The 17,965-nt window shown below is 51.3% G+C and overlaps 2 protein-coding genes across 6 annotated transcripts in view; one reads left to right on the top strand and one right to left on the bottom strand.

Annotated features, from left to right (window-relative positions):
- KY (kyphoscoliosis peptidase) overlaps positions 1-16,190 on the top strand; it is a 51,265-nt gene extending 35,075 nt beyond the window's left edge. For 2 of the 4 annotated variants that reach the window (XM_009446524.5, XM_526315.8), the window contains 3 exons: positions 5,720-5,908; positions 7,264-7,454; positions 11,627-16,190. In XM_009446524.5, coding sequence (XP_009444799.2) covers positions 5,720-5,908; positions 7,264-7,454; positions 11,627-12,522 — 1,276 coding nt within the window. In that variant the 3' untranslated portion in view covers positions 12,523-16,190. The remainder of the gene's footprint in view (positions 1-5,719; positions 5,909-7,263; positions 7,455-11,626) is intronic. The other 2 variants (XM_009446525.5, XM_009446523.5) reach the window with 1 other exon arrangement.
- CEP63 (centrosomal protein 63) overlaps positions 668-17,965 on the bottom strand; it is a 129,798-nt gene continuing 112,500 nt past the window's right edge. For both annotated transcript variants that reach the window (XR_008547113.2, XR_010155797.1), the window contains exon 14: positions 668-917. The gene's annotated coding sequence lies outside the window, so the exon portion shown is untranslated. The remainder of the gene's footprint in view (positions 918-17,965) is intronic.

The following is a 17,965-nucleotide window of genomic DNA, read 5'->3' as shown; positions in this document are numbered from 1 at the left end:
CCTCGCAGGAGCCAAGCTTAATTCCCCAGACTGCTGCTCTTGAGTCGGCCTCCAGTAAATTCTCTTCCCGTTAGCATGGCTTTAGCATCACCAGCTAGCAGGTTTCAGAGACTTTGGATAAAGCCAGGCACTTATTACAAGTTTGAGCCCTGACACTGAGGGAGTTGGTTGTCACCAATCAGATGTCAGCTGGCTTTCCACTCATCCTCTAGCTGTCACTGAGAGCAGGGGCAGGAGTGTGTGCAGTCAGATGGCTGCTTCTGGTTAGCAGTATGTCCCCTATAATCCTAAAACATCACTTGGTTCCAAAGGCCCCAAAAGATAGGCAGTGGCCATCTAAGCCTTCTGGGAGATGCAGATTCATTGGATAACCTTAAATTATCACCAAATCTGATGCTGGTGTATAAGGCCTCTGAAAGGGACATCTTAGCTCCCCCACCCTTATAGCTACACCAAAGGATGGCACTCACAAAGATGAGTTATGTCACTGGTGCAAACCACCTTTCCATTTCACTCTCTATACCACCTACAAGTGTATAGATCAAAACAAAATCTTGATTTACAAAAGAGCTGGTGCAACATTGTGCACATGTATCCTAAAACTTAAAGTATAATAATAATAAAAATAAAATAAAATAAAAAGAAAAAAGAAAAAAAATTAACTTACCATGTCAGGTATGAGAAATATGAGGTCAAATGATTTTTCCATTTCCCCAATAGATGTTTTCACACGTGAAAAAAAAAAAAAAAAGCTTCTTGAACTATGCATCAGGACAACTGCATCCACTGCTGCTTCGGCCACTGGCTAGCTGTGTGTCCCCAGGCAAGGCAGCCTCTCTCTCTGAACAGCTGACGCCTCCCTCACCTTCAGAGAGGAGGCCTCTGAAGTCATGTCTCATGAGGTTCTGCATGGGGCCCTGGAGAGAGAATTATTATCAAGATTACTAGTTATTGATGTAGCTGTAAGGGTAGTGTGTAAGAAAAGGGAAAAGAGAGCACATGGGAGAAATATAAACACACTGTCAGATTATAAGAAATCAAGTACATAAACTGTGAAAGATAAGTCACGGTTTGTTTGTCCTGCTGCAGTATAGAAACCACAGTATTTTCAACAAAATACCAAAAGAAAAGCATACTTCATAGTCTCTCCTACAGGCACACTCCCTCCCTTTTTCCCTCACTTGGCTCACACATCCTAGGAGAGGTGATCAGATTTGGGAAAGTCTACTGTGGTCAGAGCCCATTGGTGTAGGGTGCACCTGTCCACCCAGATATTTCAGCCACACAGCTGTTGGGGCCTGGCCTTGGTACTGACTGTAGGAGCATCATACAGTTTCTATGGCAGGGCCTGGACCATCTCAGTATAAAATAATACCAAATTAATACACTAGGATACAGTGCACCAAACTGGAACACACAGATCTTTTTAAATAATAAGGATAATGCATTCATAGAAGACTCAGCAGCTTCAGGGTTCATCAAGGGTAACCCAGGTAATGACATTGCCTTCTGCTTGGCTGCCCCTCTGTTCAGTCTCTTCCCATCAGGCCACATTTGGTGGCCATGTGGTCCTTTGCAGCCCTTGGGGCTTCTCTGATTGGGTCCCTGAGCCCTGATATTGCTGGAGAGGGGGGGCTGCAGCTTTCTCCAAATCCTCCAGGGTGCTCCTTGGCAGCTTGTTCAGGGCATCTTACATCCATGTTTTCATTGTGGCTTGGGATATATATCAGCCATGAGCTATGGAGGCAAAATTGAGGTTTTCAATTATGTAAAGTAGAAGCGAAGATTCTGCAGTCTGAGGTCATTAAATAAATCTCCTTGGGTGATATTTTAGGCTCTGGGATGGCTGGTCGGAGCTCTTCAGGAGGTGGAAATGTTTCTAGTCCTCGGCCCCTCCTTCAGTGCTCTCTCAGCTCCTGCCTGCAAAGTTAATTCCTCCACCTTTGGGCTCTCCAGGTCTTTGCTTATAGACTGGGATTTTATAAGCAAAGTTCTGGAGACAGTTCCAGTGACAGTTCCCATATCCACCCTCCTTCCAACTATCAGCACATCTAGGGCAGCCACTGAGCCTTATTTTGGGGATATGATATTTTTTTATGTTGTTACATTGTGTTGCGTTGTATGGTGCCATGTCATGTTATAGCATTCCCTGCTACAGTGCTTTATACACAGTGTGTGCGGCCAGTGATCTTTTGATGACATGAAAGAGTTGTGGTTCATCCTGGCTAGCAAGAGTGGCTGGAGACAAAACTCCTGTGAGTTCCACAATCATCGTCTTATACATACAGAGGATTTTGCATGAGAATTATGGCATATTAACAATAATGTTTTACAGTATGACCTTCTTTGTCCAATTCATCTGGCACATTGCTGCCAGGTAATAAAATATCCTCATATCAGAGTCAAGCATGTCATAAGCTTATAACTGAGTTTATATTTTCATCTTTTTTCTGCCCCAGGCATTCCCCACAGCCTTCCCAGCTTCTCCTCAGCCTGTCAGAGAAGAATCAACCCCTGGAGATCATTTAATGCCAACATTTCTCTCTGCCCATGATAAGCCTGGCAAGGTCACTCTAGAGGTGACCACCAGACCTGGGAGGTGACCTTATTTCCTGGCTCAGGGGCCATCACCCCCACTCAGAGCAGTACAGGTGGACATCCCTACCCCTTGCTTCTTCCTCCTGCTTTCCTTTCCAGGGCTGGGGCAGGCTCTCACTGCTGCTCCCTGACTTGGTTTTTCCAATCTTGCCTCCACTTCACTCCCTTGAGGGCAGGATGTCCCCCCGGGCACATGGCCTAGGACATGGCTTCTCCCAGGAGGACATTCCATACCCATTCTGATTTACCCCACCGCCTGGAGGCTGCACAAATGCTAAATTCCTCTCCTTCCTTCCTTGACTCCAGGTGGCTCTGAGCAGAGGACAAGCATCAGTGGGCAGCATGTCCAGAGGTCCACAGCACCACTAAATCAGTTCACCTTAATGCAAAACGAGCCATTCTCCAAGCCCCATTGTTCCCAGGACTCCCCTTATCCCTCCACATCATCCTAGAAAGTGATATGCACAGCTTTCCATATCTAGGCAGCAATGGAAAGTAATTTCCTGAAGAATATAATTTTAAGTAGTATTTATGGCTTTTTTTTCCAATTCTCAAAGTAACACATAATCATTATTAAAAATTTAGAAAATACAGAAAAGTTTCAAGAAAAACATTAAAATCACCTATAATCCCATTGCCAAAAGATCAGGTGCCTTTTGTGCCATCTCTCCCCCTCTCACTCCCTGCCCCTCCTTCTCTGTGCATGCAGGCAACACACACACACACACACACACACACACACACACACACACAGCATCGGCGTGACATTGTGCTGACTGGAGAGATTGACATGCTGTTGTCAGTTCACGTCGTGTCAGGGGCACTGCTTAGCTCACTAAATATTTTTCACAACATTTCTTCTCCTCACCCAGTCTCTGAGTAGATGGGGCCCCACCTCCTATCGAATGTCTATCCCACCCCTACACCTCTACCCACTCCTCTGGCCTTGCTTTCCTCTGGTCCTTCTCTGCTAGCTGTTTCCTCTCAGACTATAAACACATCCAGACTTCCTCATCCTGAGAACAACCCCCTCAGCCTTGCATCCCCTCAGCACTCCCCACCACCTTCCGCTCTCTGCACTGCAGAGAAATGAGGAGAGAGCACTCCAGGTATGCAGGCTGCCCCTTCTCCCCTTCCTTCCACGATCTCCTCAGCTACTGCCTCCTTCTGCCCTGGAGTGGCTTATGGCCTTTGCCAGCAGAAAATCACAACACTGGGATCTAGTTTCTCTTGCAGTCTGTCCCCATGCCCTCAAGTGCTCCCAGAAGCCATCCCACAGAGCCAAGCTGGTATGTTCTCATGGGATTCCTTAGAGGGCTTAGGAGGCCTGAACCTCCTTTTGTGAAGCAACAGGCAAAAGGGCAGGGGCTGGAAAACTTCCAAGCCCCTAAGGAACCTCAGCACTAGTGGCCCGCACTTTCCACAGGTGAGCAGAGGTTAAGGCAGACATGGTAACACCTCATCATTGCATGCATGTGAAGAAACACTGATGGCAGGGAAAGTAGAATCTGTTAACCCTCAGGACATCACATTTGATCCCAATGACTCTCTCAGCAAGTGATATGTATTAGTAATATTTAATCCAATATTTTGCTAATTTTAAATTACATGTTCATTTTTACAAGGAAGATTCCCCCGATTCCTATAGTAGATGCATGGCCATTTCACCCCATTCCCCTGGGAGGCTCCGTGGCCCTCTTGTTTAGAGCAACTGAGGCTGCAGCCCTGGTCTGTGGAAGGGCCCAGCCCCATGGGCCCATCTCACTGAAACAGACCCCACCAACACCCTGGACTGCAGACTCAGCTCAGCTGAGTATAGCACAGGGTCACCACTGAGTTGGGGACTGAGCAGCTTGTGTGGTACTCAAAGGAGCCCCATCAAAGGGGCATCAAGCACATCCTCGGTTTCACAGGTTGTGTATCTATTACACCAATTTTCCATGAGTGCAAGGAAAATGTCTTGAGGAAGGGGCACCTTTTCTAATTTACACAAAGGCCCTAGGAGGGCTAGCATGGGATGTCCCTAGGTCAGACTAGCAGTGAAATTGTCCGCACAGTCCATCCCCTTGGCTGTCCTCAGGGGAGCAGGGCTGCTGAGGAGCAAGACCAGCTGGCCATGAAAGGACACCCAGGGGTCTTGCTTTGGCCTTGGACTGGTGCTCACAGCCCAGGCCTGGGCCTCAGGGTTTTAGCTCCAAATGTCTCATTTTATATCTTCCCCAGAGGTGACCCATGCCCATCTTCCCATCCAGGTTCCCAGAAAGCAGTGCCAGCTCTACTATGAGCAGTGAAGGAGCACAATGTCAAAAGGACCCCAAAGCTCAGGTTGACTGGTCGGCATTTCCATTCCCCTCAGGACAGCCACAGGAGACTCCAGAATTGTGGCCAGGGCAGGCAGTCAGCAAATGACCTTAATGCACCATGATGGCTCTTGCACCATGTTCACAAAGGACAGATCCGCCAGTCAGACCTGAGCAAACTGGCAGCTGGCCAGTCCTCCCTGGGCCAGGGCTGGAGACACCCACTGCCTGCCCCGGGGTTCCCCTGCAGGCATCCTTGGGAGGAATAGCAGGGGAGTAGGGCTTGGCTTCTGTACCCTCACAACCAGCAACCCCACAACACCTCACCCATGTCACGAGACCCATCTCTTCAGTCGCATGTCCAGAAGCGCCCTGGTTCTCCCAGCAGCTGTGCTCACCCCTTACATGTAGGTTTTGTTGCAGGAACATTGTCATTTCCCCGGCTCCTATTTTCCTGAAGCCAGCCTCAGGCTTGCCCCCATTTTTTCCTCCTGAAGAGCTGCTTGAGGAGCGTGTCAAGCAGGCTCTAGGGATGAACATTTCAGAAGTGATCTGAATGGTGTTGGTCTCAGGGGAGGAGCAGACAGCGGAGACTGCAGCCAGTCTGTACCAACAGGACCAGCCAGCACTGTATCTCCCTGTCCCCAGTGCCCCGAGATAAAAGCCATCAAGGCTGTTTATATGTGAGTACAAGAAGCAAGGAAAAGGATAGACAGGGAGGACTGATGGGCAGCAAACATGCCTGAAACCTGAGACCACGGACAGACTTGGAGGCAAGCCACAGCGGGATCCCCCTCTCAGACCCCCTGTCCTGCCCCCAGGCTCGCTGGAGTGCAGTGTATGACCGTGCCTGGCTACTCCAAGGGTTTCGGCTACCAGACAGGGCAGAGCTTCTCGGGGGAGTTTGACCATGCCTGGAATGCTGTGTACCTGGAGGGAAGATGGCACCTGGTGGACAGCACCTGGGGCAGCGGCCTGGTGGACACCATCACCTCCAAATTCACCTTCCTGTAAGTACTTGTCTCAGTTCTGCTGGGCGTCTGGCAGGTGGAAGTGGAGGATGTGCCAGGCAGCATGAAGCAGCAGGTGGAGAAGGCCAAGCGGGAGGGGAAGGAGAGCCAGGAGGCCCCATGCCCACTCCTCCTCGGCTCTGAAGTGGGCTGGCTCCAGGCCAATTGTGAGGGCCCAGACCCTTTTGTCACCTCACCCTCCACTGACAAACTCCCCACTCTGACTCCCTATAACTCCCTCCACCAAAGCACTGAAAGCCTGCAGCATTTGCCCCCAGACCACACATGAGGAAAGGTGGGCTAATAGCCTTCTTTAGTTGTTGGCAGGTTCCCTTCCAGACTTTGGCCATTGACCACATTACCAGGCACAAATGCCAGAATGTTCTCTTACTGCTTTGCCCAGACACCAGGCTCCTTCTCCTCTCAGGTCTGAGTGAGACCGTATCACATTTCTGAGGAAAGGGCTGTGGTTTTTGGGGAAGGGGTGCTATTGGCGGTGCAGGGTCACTGTGAGGCACAGTGGGGCAGGGCAGCCGGGGTGCAGAGGACTGGAGCATTTCTGTCCTCTGGGGCTCTGGCCAATCCTGGCCTTAACCTGAGGCTACATACAATATTCTTCATGGATCATGATGTTATCAGCAGCTCAGATTCCTTTTTATTCAGAAACATGAGTGTGCTCTCTCGATTTTTGCAGCTTAAATCTTGACACTCCCACACATGGGACAAATACAAGCCATGTGCACACACATCCTACACGCAGGGCTCGCGTACTCACAGATACCCTCTTTACCTCTGTTATTCTCAACACTGCTCCTCTTAGGCAGAGCAAAGCCACCCCCATCTCAGGAAGGGCCTCTCTGTTCTTCTCTTGATCCCCATTACTGACATCCAGAGAGGCAGCACTCCAGTCGGCCCTGGAGAGCCACAAAAGGTCCCCGCCAGCACAGCTGCACAGCACAGAAACAGGTTGGGGTAGATGGAGGCAGTGAATTCAAGCACTCTGTCTCCCTGCCTTCCCACGACCCCACTGCGTGGTCCACAGGCTATGCCTTTCCCCCCTTTGAACTTCTGATTGTCTTTGAGCATGAGGCAGTCAGTTTTCCCCTCGACAGCCCAGGGCACTGAGTGCAGACCACAGTTGCAGGCTGTGGCCTTCCCTTAGAAGGGACCTCAGACCCTGCCTTGACTACAATTTCTGGAAGCATCCACTGAGGAGGAGTCTCCAGTGCCCATGTTAGGGTTGGAGATGGTGCCTCTTCCCATCCAGGGTGTCCATAGGACCACTCCGGTGGGTGTATTGGGCCCCTGCCTCCCCTGCATGGAGCTGGCTGCTAACCAGCTTGTCTCTGCTCCAGCTATAATGAGTTCTACTTCCTCACCCACCCTGCACTGTTCATCGAGGACCACTTCCCAGACAACAAGAACTGGCAGCTGCTAAAACCTCCTCAATCTCTGAGGCAGTTTGAGAACAACATGTATCACAAGAGTGAATTCTACAACAAAGGGATGCTGAGTGCCCACCCAGAGACTTCCATGATCAGAACAGGTGAGCCCGGAGCAGGTGCCAGTGTGCTAGCAGCAGGAATGGAGCATTTCGCACTGTCCTCCAGGAGCCCGCCTGAGACTGCGCTTTCAAGGCATGCCCTTCCAGACGCATGGCTTGTGAGCTTAGCACAAAGCTTGTGTGTGCATGTGGATGAGTGGAGGCTGCTGAGGCAGCCCAGGCCATCAGGGCAGGGAAGGGCCATAGGCCACATCAGCAGGGACAAAAGCTCACTCACACTAGCATAAACCCAGAAAGGGATGTGTCTGAAGGCTGCAGGTTTCCTAGAACTTGAAGGCTGAACACACAGCCTGGCATGTCACAGAAGCCAGGGCTGGGCACTTCCTAGCTGGGTGAGTCTCTCTGTTCACATAGCAGGGAAAAGGACTGTGTCACCCTGGCTACACATAGCCTCTGGGCTCAGGTCCCCAACAGAAGCTACTGGCCTGCTGTGTTCTCTTCCCCAACTCCTGCTGGAGAGAATACATGGCCTCAGCAGAGCTGGAATCTGGGTGTTGGTGGTCCAACCAGCAAGGATGGGGAGCAACATGGGTCTCCCAGGACAGGTGGGGGCAGTCCCACCCAAGACAGAGAGTTGGGGCAGACTTCCTTAGGGAGGTGGCCACTGAGCTGGGTCTTGGGAGAGGAGAACAGGCATAGTAGCTAGACAGAGATGGACATGTTCTAGGCAGCAGAGGAGAGGCGGGGACACAGTAAGCCCCCAGCCTCCAAACTCAGGCACCCCTGGATGAGGGCCAAGCTCCAGCACCTCTGCCTGGCTGGCTCAGTACCCCTCCCTTCTGGAGGCGGGACCCAGCCATTTCCAGCCCACTCCCCTGGGGCAGTATATGATACCCAGCTTAGCCATCTCCCATGGCTGGCCTGGGCTGACATGTGCTCTCCCAACCTTCACCACGGAGCCATGGCAGCTGAGTATGTTTGCACACTCTGAGGCATACGGGGGCTGCCCTGGAGGGCCAGAACTGGTCACAAAAAAGCACGGCCTTCTCTGGAAGATTGTCTCTTATGCCTCTCCAAGGCCTTGGCACCTGATCCAGTGCTGGGCACACAGCCTGGGCACGCTGCACAGCCCTGTAAGTCGGGTCAGTCCAGCCTCCCACACCTCAGCAAAGGACTGCCTGGTGGCACCGTCTCTGCCACTGGGGCCTCCATCCGCCCAGGACAGGAGGTCTGAGCTCACACTGACTATTAGCACAGGGTGCCTGTGGGTGGGCCCAGAGCCCCTGGGGAGCTCCAACCCACATTGCAGGGCAATGGGGCAGCAGGGAGCACAGGTGTCCCCAAGTTAGTTCCAACTGACTTGTCCCTTCCACCACACAATGGCTTCCTTTGCCAAGTTGCTGAGCTCTTGCAAACTCTTCCAACTCCAAATACCTGGCAGCTCCTGCAGCTAAAATAACAGCGTGAAGTTGCTCAATTTGAGAATCCATTTCCTGTGCTTACAACAGATGCAGGGCTTGTTCAATGTATCATAGGCCATGGAAATATCGGAAAGAACTGACCAGGTCAAAGCAACACCAAACTGATGTCATTGAGTGGAGTTTGCCTTTTTAAGAGACATAAAAATATAAACACCAGATTCCTTAATTTATAGAAATCTAAACCTAAATATGATTCCATATATCTGATACTTATGTACAGAGTATTTCTTTGTGGTAGCTAGTTCTGTTAAGAGAGGGGAGGGGAAGGAAACAAAATAGGGAAACTGAGATGAGCAGAAAGGAAGGGAAGGAAGAGGGCACCTAGATAAGGGGCTGGAAAGCTGCCAGGCTCTAGGAGAGTGCCGTGGAGGGGAGAGGGGAGGAGGAGGAGGCAGAGGGGACTGGAAGAGCTGTGGACTCCCACAGAGGTCTGCAGGGGTGGCTAGTCCTTTCTTTCAAGTCTTCCCAGTCATTCAACACACCTTTGGCAAGAACCCTCTGGGTGAGGCACCACAACCAGGCACTAAGACGTGGCAGGAAATGAAACAGGCTAGCCCCTTCACCACAGAGCCCACAGGCCAGCAAGGAGTTCGGACACTACACAAAAATGATCACATGATGAATTACAGCAGTGGAACGTTCCCTGAAGGACAGCCAGGGCTAGGAGAGAAGCTGCCAGGGAACTCAGCCTCAGCTGAGGGGTCCGGGTGGGCTGCTTTGCCACGGGGACATTACCATGAAGCCTTATCCAGGTTTGGGGGAAGTGGTGGGGAGGGAGGAGAGGGTAGGAGGACCCTGAGGCATGAAGGGTTGTGGCCTTGGAGGATCTGAGAGAGTGCTTGATACTGGCGAGGCAGGAAGAGACAGGCTTCTCCACGGGTCTCCAGCTTGAGGGCTCTGCCGTGAGCCCAGGAGAAGCCAGGTGGACGTTTTCAAAGGAGCCCTGGGGCTGCTGTGTGGGGTGCCGGGTGGTGCTCCACAATCAAAGGTGAATCTCAGGGGGATCTGGGCTTCACTGTGCAGAAAAGACTCACAGCCAGTTGTGAGATGGAACAGGACCAGGGGCCGTGAGCAGTGAGGAGCTGAGGTAGCTTCTGCCCACTGAACTGGTTCAGAAGTGAGGGGAGAGGAGGGTTTTCACCAAGAGGGGATAGCAACTCTATTGATCTTGGTCACTTTCCTTTGGAGGTTACCATGGGACAGATGTGGCATGCAGTGGCTGAAGGCAGTAGAGAAAGCATGTAGACAAATAAAATAGCATGAAAGCACCAAGAGTCACACAATTTCAGTGTAACAGAAGGGGAAGCAATGGCATTGGAGTTAAGCAGTGCTCAGAGAGTGGGATGAGGGCCAGTCCTCAAAGAGTGCGGGTCGCAAAGAGGGGAGAGTACTCAGAGGAAGGCGTGGAGGCCAGCAGCCTAGGTCCTCCAAGGTCTGAGAGGCCTCGTTATTAGGAAGTCTCTGGAGGGTGGGGGCAGAGGGAAGTCACTGCAGTGCCAGAGAGCTGACGAGCAGAGGGGAAATGGAGGCAGTGGGGGGATGTGTGGGAGTGTAGGGCAGGTGCGGAGTGGGCAGTATCTGACAGGGCTGGGACAGCTTTTGAGCTGGGACAGCCACGAAGAAGGTAGAGGGGCTGTCTAAGCAGCCTCCCCATCATGCTGGCCCATGTGGTGTTCTCCCATTCCTGAGGTGGGAGTTGGCATGGAATGCAGATTCAATGAGAAGTCTATTAAGGCCTTTGTCCTAGAGCCCAGGCACAGTGTTCTGCCTCCCCTACCAAGAGTCCAAGCTAGGGGAAAGTTCCTAGGGACATGGATCAGACAGCCTCTCTCCTTCCTTTGCACTCAACTGTGAACGGGGCTGGGGAGGTTGCTGGGGCTGGGAGCAGATGACCAGCTTCTGAGAGAATTAAGACCAGGCTCTAAGAGAAGCCACGGTCCCTCCCTGTGGCCCTGGAAGCCAGGAGGGACCAGGCAGGTGGGTCCTTATGGGCTACAAAGACTGGAGAACTGACCACCTGTCCCTGAAAATCAATGACCAGGACAGACGAAGATGAAACTTCAGAGCAAGGGGAGAGATGGGGGGTGGCAGTGTGGGGGTTGCAAAAGACCCTCCTGTGCACACACTGACTCTTCAGGACCCATTCCTGAAACATGGCTAAGATACACCTATGTGAGAAGCATGGGGTGGGGGAGGTGGGGATCAGGGAACTGCCCCACCCCAACCTCCTGTGCACAGTCTCAGGGAGTGAAGCCATTCTCACTAGTTTTAAGGACAATGCGTTGACATGACAGCATTGACACTTAGACAGATGCTACAGGGAGCAAGGTGCAAGCTAGACCTGAGACTTGGGGGAGATGGTGCCCCTCCTGACCCATGACCCTCTCTGGACACAGGCAACCTTCATCTAATGTGAATCAATTGGGCAGGATGCACACATACAGCTTGGGATAAATTTTTCTAGAGGCCCCTTAGCTTTCATTTCTCTCAAAGAAAACCACCTGAAGGGAGTAGGGAACCCTTCCAGCGGTGTGCTGCCGCTGGCTGATGCCATGCTCAGTGAAGTCATATTGGTTGCTTGAAATGGACTGTGGTGAAAGTATTAACACCGTGGAAATAGACAAGCTCTATAAGTCAGGACGTTTTTCTCCCAGGGAGACAGTTGTTAAACATTTACCAGCACATCAGCACGTGCTGGACCCATCTCTGCTGACCCTGACTTTCTCTCCTCAGTGAATGGGAAGGCCACGGTCACCATTGAGAGCTGCGCCCCGACGCTGTTCATGTTCATGCTCAATGGCAAGCAAGAGCATGGGCTGCTGAGCCTAAGGAAGAATGGGATGAAGTTGGAGGTGTACCCTCCAACCATGGGCACTCACAAGCTGCAGATCTTCGCCAAGGGCAACTCCGACATCTACAGCTCAGTGCTGGAGTACACGCTCAAGTGCAATTATGTGGACATGGGTGTCCAGCTGCCTGCTGAGCTTCACCAGCCCGTGGGTCCCAGCTGGTTCTCGGAGCAGATGGGCATCATGAAGCCCTCCCACCCTGACCCTATCATCCACACCAGCGACGGGCGCTGCTCCATCAGCTTCAGCGTGGAGGAGGGCATTAATGTCCTGGCTTCCCTCCATGGGGATGATGGCCCCATCACTGAGGAGACACAGCGGCGCTACATCTTCCAGCTGCACCGGGAGAAGCAGACCGAGCTGAAAGTCCAGCTGCCCCATGCAGGCAAGTTTGCCCTCAAGATCTTTGTCAAGAAGAGGCAGGAACCAGGAAACTACATCTTCGTCTTTAATTACCTCGTATGCTGTGCCAACACCAAGGTGAACTGGCCCATGTTCCCTGAGAGCTTTGGCAACTGGGGACAGGACAATGAGCTGCTGGAACCTCTGTCAGGTGTGCTTCCTGCCAACCGGAATGTCCCATTCAAATTGAAGCTGCATGGTATTGCCAAAGTCCTGGTGAAGGGGCAGGACACATGGCCCCTGACCCTGAACCACGAGGGCTACTGGGAGGGAAGCTGCAGCACAGCTGGCTGCCAGGAAGTCTATGTCATGGTGCTGGAGAATGCCAACCACAATTTCTACTCCTACATCCTGAAATACAAAGTGAATGCCCAGTGAGGGCTGTGCCCCGGTCTTACCCTCCCAAAGGGCCAAGGCCAGACCTCCCCAGGGAGGGCTCGAAGGAAGTGCAGGGAGCCCTGGACACCACTGAGTCTGCATGAAATCCCTTCTAGGCCTCTGCCTCAGTGTCCCACCTCTGCCACAGGAGCTGTGATCTTTGTGTTCTGAAGGCTTCACTCAGGTGTGGCTGTGACTGAGGGGGCAGAGGCAGTGGCTCTTTAGAAGGAAAAGGTGCTATGTAAATCTAAGGTATTGTAAACTGTACACCTGCATCCAGATGCCCCTTCTCGTATTAGTGCTGCTGTTGTTGTTGTTGCTGTAGGGTTGATGTGGGAAAGCAGGGATATTGCCCAGGTTGACAGCTTTTCACATGATGCTTAGAGAATTCTCTTCCATGCCCAAGGGGACATGATTTGCAAGGCTGGGTTGTCCTTGAATCACAGAGCCCCTTTCAAGCAATATCACCGTGCCTCTCGACAGCTCCGAGCCCCCAGGGAATCTTGGACTATCTTCTCCTCCCAGACCTGATCATCTTCTGCATCCTGCTGCCTCTTCATTAGCTACTTCTTGTTCTTCAAGAGCCCAAGAAAAAGGGTGTGGTGAGGAAGCTAGCTGACCCACAACTGGCTGGAAGCTGATCGTCTCCAACATCCCTAAGTATAGTCAGGAATGTGACAACCAGAAAGTTGTGAGGAGACTGCAAAGCAAAGAGCAGCCCATGCCCGCTGTGGCTGTGCAGGTGGGAGGGACACTGTCAGCAGAGCTGCAGCCTTGGTCTGAGGGTGTAAGACCTCCAGCTCTGCTCTGAGAGGAGTACACAGGGCAGTTAGTTCAGTCTAAGGCCTGGAGTGCCCTCCAGGCCCTCACAGAGCCTGGGCCTCAGGCCCCTGCCCCGCCTCCACAGAGAGCCTCCAGAGGCTGGCCAGGCCCTTGGGGAGTCTTGTGGATAGCCCTGAATAAGGACCTGGGCGCAGATCAGGTGAGTAGTGCAGTGCGGCAATGCCGAGGAGACTCACACTTTAACAGGGCTCTGCCTGCCCCCAGTGTCTCTACCAGCAAAGCCAGGGCTGGGAAGACTTCCAGCTGCACAAGAGCAGCTTTTGTGCCTGTCTCAGAGAAAACGTCCTATCCCGTCTCCTTTCCTCCCTTCTCTGAGAAGACACCCCCCTCCAGTCTCACCTTGCATGGGGACAACTCAGGGCTCCTTGCTTGCTCAGGCACAGACTGAGAGGCCTCAGCTGCCCAGCTGGCCCTCAGCAGCGCCTCAGGCTGCCGTTGCCATGGCAACGGAGGAAAGGCTGGCTTCAGCCAGGGCAGATAAGAGGGAAAGGCGAGAGAGGACCCACATGGCCACTGCAGAACCATCCTGGCACACACACATGCTCCCTGCTGAACTCCCAGCTTCTCCAGCTCCGTGGCCCCTGGCTGTCTCAGTGCCCCCCAACCCCTGAGAGCCAGCACTGCCTGGCACCTCTCCCCACAGCCCCTCCACAGGCTTCCAGGCTCAGCCACAGCCAGGGCCAGCTGGGACCCTCATAGCTTCCTCCGTGGCACTCACCCTCACATCCCTGTATCCAACAAATGCTCACAGAGTGCCTTGGTAAGTACCAGATGCTTGGGCTACAGAGGTGAACCAAGGGGGCCTGGCCCCTGCCATCCAGAGCACAGGGTGAGGAAACTGCCAGGCAGCAGCAGCCTCCCCTGCCCAGGCCTGACTGAAGATCCAGGCTCCAGACACTTCTGTTCATTATCCCCCAGGATCCCTCCCCTAAAAGTCCCCACTGCCACCCAGCACGGTGGCCTAGCCCAGAACCAGCTCACAAGGATGCCCATCATCCAACAGGCCGGCGGCCTCAAGCAAAAGGGGTGTCTTCCCTGGGGGGCTGAACTGTCCTGGGCAGGTCCTGCGCCCTCCGCAGTCTCTGCCACCGAGGCCACCCAGCCAGCCTCGTGTCACTCACACCTGAAAAATGCACAAAGGCCCCGGAGGCATAACAGCTATGCACCACCACAGGGAAACAAAGGGAGTTTTACACCCTGAAAACAGCCGTCTTGCACACTTCTGATTTTATGGGCTTAAAGAAATGTGTTTGTTTCATCAAAACAATAAGTGCCTTCGATGACGCATGTCACTCACTGGACCCCGCGCTGGCTGCCTCGCTTAGTCCTGCTGGAGACCCCCATACCTTTTCGATATGCAATATAATTAATCAATACATCCTGGAGCATTGCAGAGAATGCCACCCAGCAAAATAGGAGCTGTCCCCAGCACCAGAGAGGGAGGCCCCGCCCCTCAAAGCACCGCAGGACATCAGCAAGCCCCTCCCTCTCGTTTAACCAGGCACCCCCTTTGTAAAGACAGCTGTAGGCGCAGTCAGAAAATCACCTGCATTTCTTTCCACTGAAGTAAAAATACATGAAATGAAATCTAATCTTCATGAATTTTTACACGCATGCTGCTCAGGGTAGACATTCGGAGTTGCATTTTGAAGGCTTTTCTTTAAATCCCCATCTTTGTTTCCCGGGCGACGAGTCCCAGTCGCCGGCGGAATGGCACGGGCGCCCCCCGGTGTCCGAAGTGCGGAGCTGCCGGCGCTGCACGCCGCGAGGCTGATCTATCACCGGGCTTTTTCGCAGAACTTGAAAATGCTGTGGAAATGTTTATGTTAAAATCACTAGGTGCTTTCTAGTGGCTTCTCAGCGCTTCCTTATGTGTACACGGAGGACATCTTTGTCACGCACAAGCTGTGAGGGCATCCTGGGGGACAACCTGGTGTGTTAAAAAGACAAGGGATGTGATGGGACTGTTTTGCCTGGAAATAACTTCTTGAAACAGAAGCACTTGACATAGGACTGGATGGAACAGCTGTGACTACACTCATTACTATACCATTGAAGGATTGGAACCGATCAAACTCAGAAAGTATCTGCTTGCAATTCTCAGGATGGCAGCCCCCAGGCCACAGGGCAGAAGGGAACCGAGGGTGGAGGAGTGGTGGGCAGAGGCACTACTAACACAACTTCAGTACACTTCTTTCCAGCTTGTTTCAGAAGTGCCACCAGCTCAGCTGGACTCCATTTTCAATCTGATTATGATCATTGTGAGTTCCCCATATGTTACATTGTCCTACCAGGACAGCCTCCTCACTGCCTGCTAAGATTAAAAGGAAATAAATAGACTAACTGAAGCATGAAGGATTTCGGCTAGACATAAAGAACTATTTCCTGTTGTTAAGCAGGAGGGACAAGTTGCCAAGAAAGTTTGTGAAATCCTCTTCTCAAAGGACTTGAAAAGGAGAAAAGTTTTCCCAGTGGTCTGAGGTTTTAGATGCCATGTTCACTAGAAGGAGTGGGTTTTCTCCTCTCCAAACCAATTAATTCCTGAGATATCCTGGTCTGCCTGCAGCAAACAGAGGGTTAACAGCATCACTACATCATTTGCTATTGGCAAAATTTTCGAAGATGGTGTGCCTCTATTGCCCGCCTCAGTTTATCTTAGGTCTATAATTTCTTTTCATTTGGAGTAAGTAGTCGGCAATTGAAAGAGGTGATTACTTCTCATAATGTGTGCATTGAGTTGTGTGGGCCGGTGGCTGTTGAGTATGCTTTCTCCATGTTGTTGCTGGTGTTGTTTTTCAATAAAATTTATATTCATTTTTATCCAACAATGTAATTATCGATTCATTCTTATCATGTATCTCACAAGGTGGGAAATGGAGAGAAACAGGAAAAATGCTTTCATGTTCAAAGGAAGCCCTAGAAAAAAATCAATGTCCCAGCCAGTTGAATGCGACGGTGAGATGCGAATGGAACGTCAGGCAAATAGCTATTTCACATTAAAGAAAACATAATTAGGTTAGCTCCAGCTACTCTATGGTTCACATGCCTTTGAAGAACATGAAGGCACTGTTTCTTTCATTGAATCTTGTTTAACTTGAAAATTTTAAAGTCAATCCTAATTTATTTTTACAGTGGGAGAAAAAAAATTACCAAAAATGCCTATCAGCCTACTTTTCTTTTGAATGTATATAAATATGTACTTCTTGATATTCATATACATGCAGAAACTTTCCAGCCGGTCACCTAAGCAGATTATTCATAAACTAGACATTTAGAGAAATACAGAAAATGAAAAATCCAGACATTTCTGAGAAGCTGCTGTAACCATGGAGACCATTCTCGTAGCTGTAGTGTGAAGGACAAAAAGAACTTGTGTTCCCAAATCTGGCTTCGTCATGTCTCTCGCTGCTAGATCCACAAAAACGAGGCCCAGCATGCTTCTCCTTAGGAAGGAGACCCGGCAGCATATTAAGAGGAAGTCAGAAGAAACAGTCTTCCACACAAAAGAAGGAGTAACTCTTGAGTTATTAGAACAGTCTGAAAATGCCATCCCCAAAGCTGGAGTGGATGACCTCCAATGTCCCTTCCAGTCTGGAGAGTTTGTGATGCCGTGTCTCTGTGAACAGATGCTGGCAGGCAGTGGGCCTGGGGTTGTCAGTTACAGAACATCTGAAGGGCCCTGCTGTGGAACATCTGAAGGGCCCTGCTGTGTTAAGAGCCTGCCCCTGGAGCCCCTGGCAGACTGCACTGCTGGCTCCTCTCTTGCCTGAGGGCAAGGGGCTGGAGAAAGCCCAGCAGAGGGACCAAAGGGGAAGAACAGCCTCTGACAGGATGCTGGTTCTGTCTGATTTTGCAAGCAGAACTAAAGGAAACTGAAAGTTAACTGGGATGTCCTCTTTGGGGTGTCCCACAGGCATCTCCGAGTCAAAAGATGCTAAACTGGAGTTACTTCTCTCCCTCAAATTACTCCCAACTCCTCCTGGGTCCCCAGTTCAGTAAATGCATCCCTATCCAACCAGATAACTAAGTTAGACTCATGGCAGTCACTGGTGATGAAACCCAGTCCCTTCTGGATGTGTCTCACCTCCCACCTGCTCTCCCAACTCCACCTTCTCTCCTTTCCCACGACCCGCTACAAACCAGGTCCTCATGATCTCAGCTATACTGTTTGTGTCTTATACTTTCCATGGGGAGATGAAGCCTCCCGGCCCTATTACTGTCCACACTGGCCTCCCATTCATATATTCTTATTGCACCAGGATGATAGGGTTGTTAAGACAAGGTTTCCAAGAAATCCTTTCAGAAGAATCTCACCATCTCTGGAAAGACATAATTGGTATTAGGCACTAGCGGGAAAGGCAGGTCTTCAACAAAAAACTGGTTTTTATAGGGAATCGGGAAGAAGCACTGTCTCCTTTTTCTCTAAAGAGACAAGGTGCCAAGGCCACCCAGTCAGCCTCGTGTCACTCATGCCCGAAAAATGCACAAAGGCCCCAGAGGCATAATAGTTATGCACCACCACAGGGAAACGAGGGGTGTTTTACACCCTGAAAACAGCCTTTTTGCACACCTTTGATTTTACGGGCTGAAAGAAATGTAT

Source organism: Pan troglodytes, chromosome 2, assembly GCF_028858775.2.
Source record: "Pan troglodytes isolate AG18354 chromosome 2, NHGRI_mPanTro3-v2.0_pri, whole genome shotgun sequence".
Taxonomy (NCBI): Eukaryota; Metazoa; Chordata; class Mammalia; order Primates; family Hominidae; genus Pan; species Pan troglodytes.
This window is presented reverse-complemented; position numbering and strand designations above follow the sequence as displayed.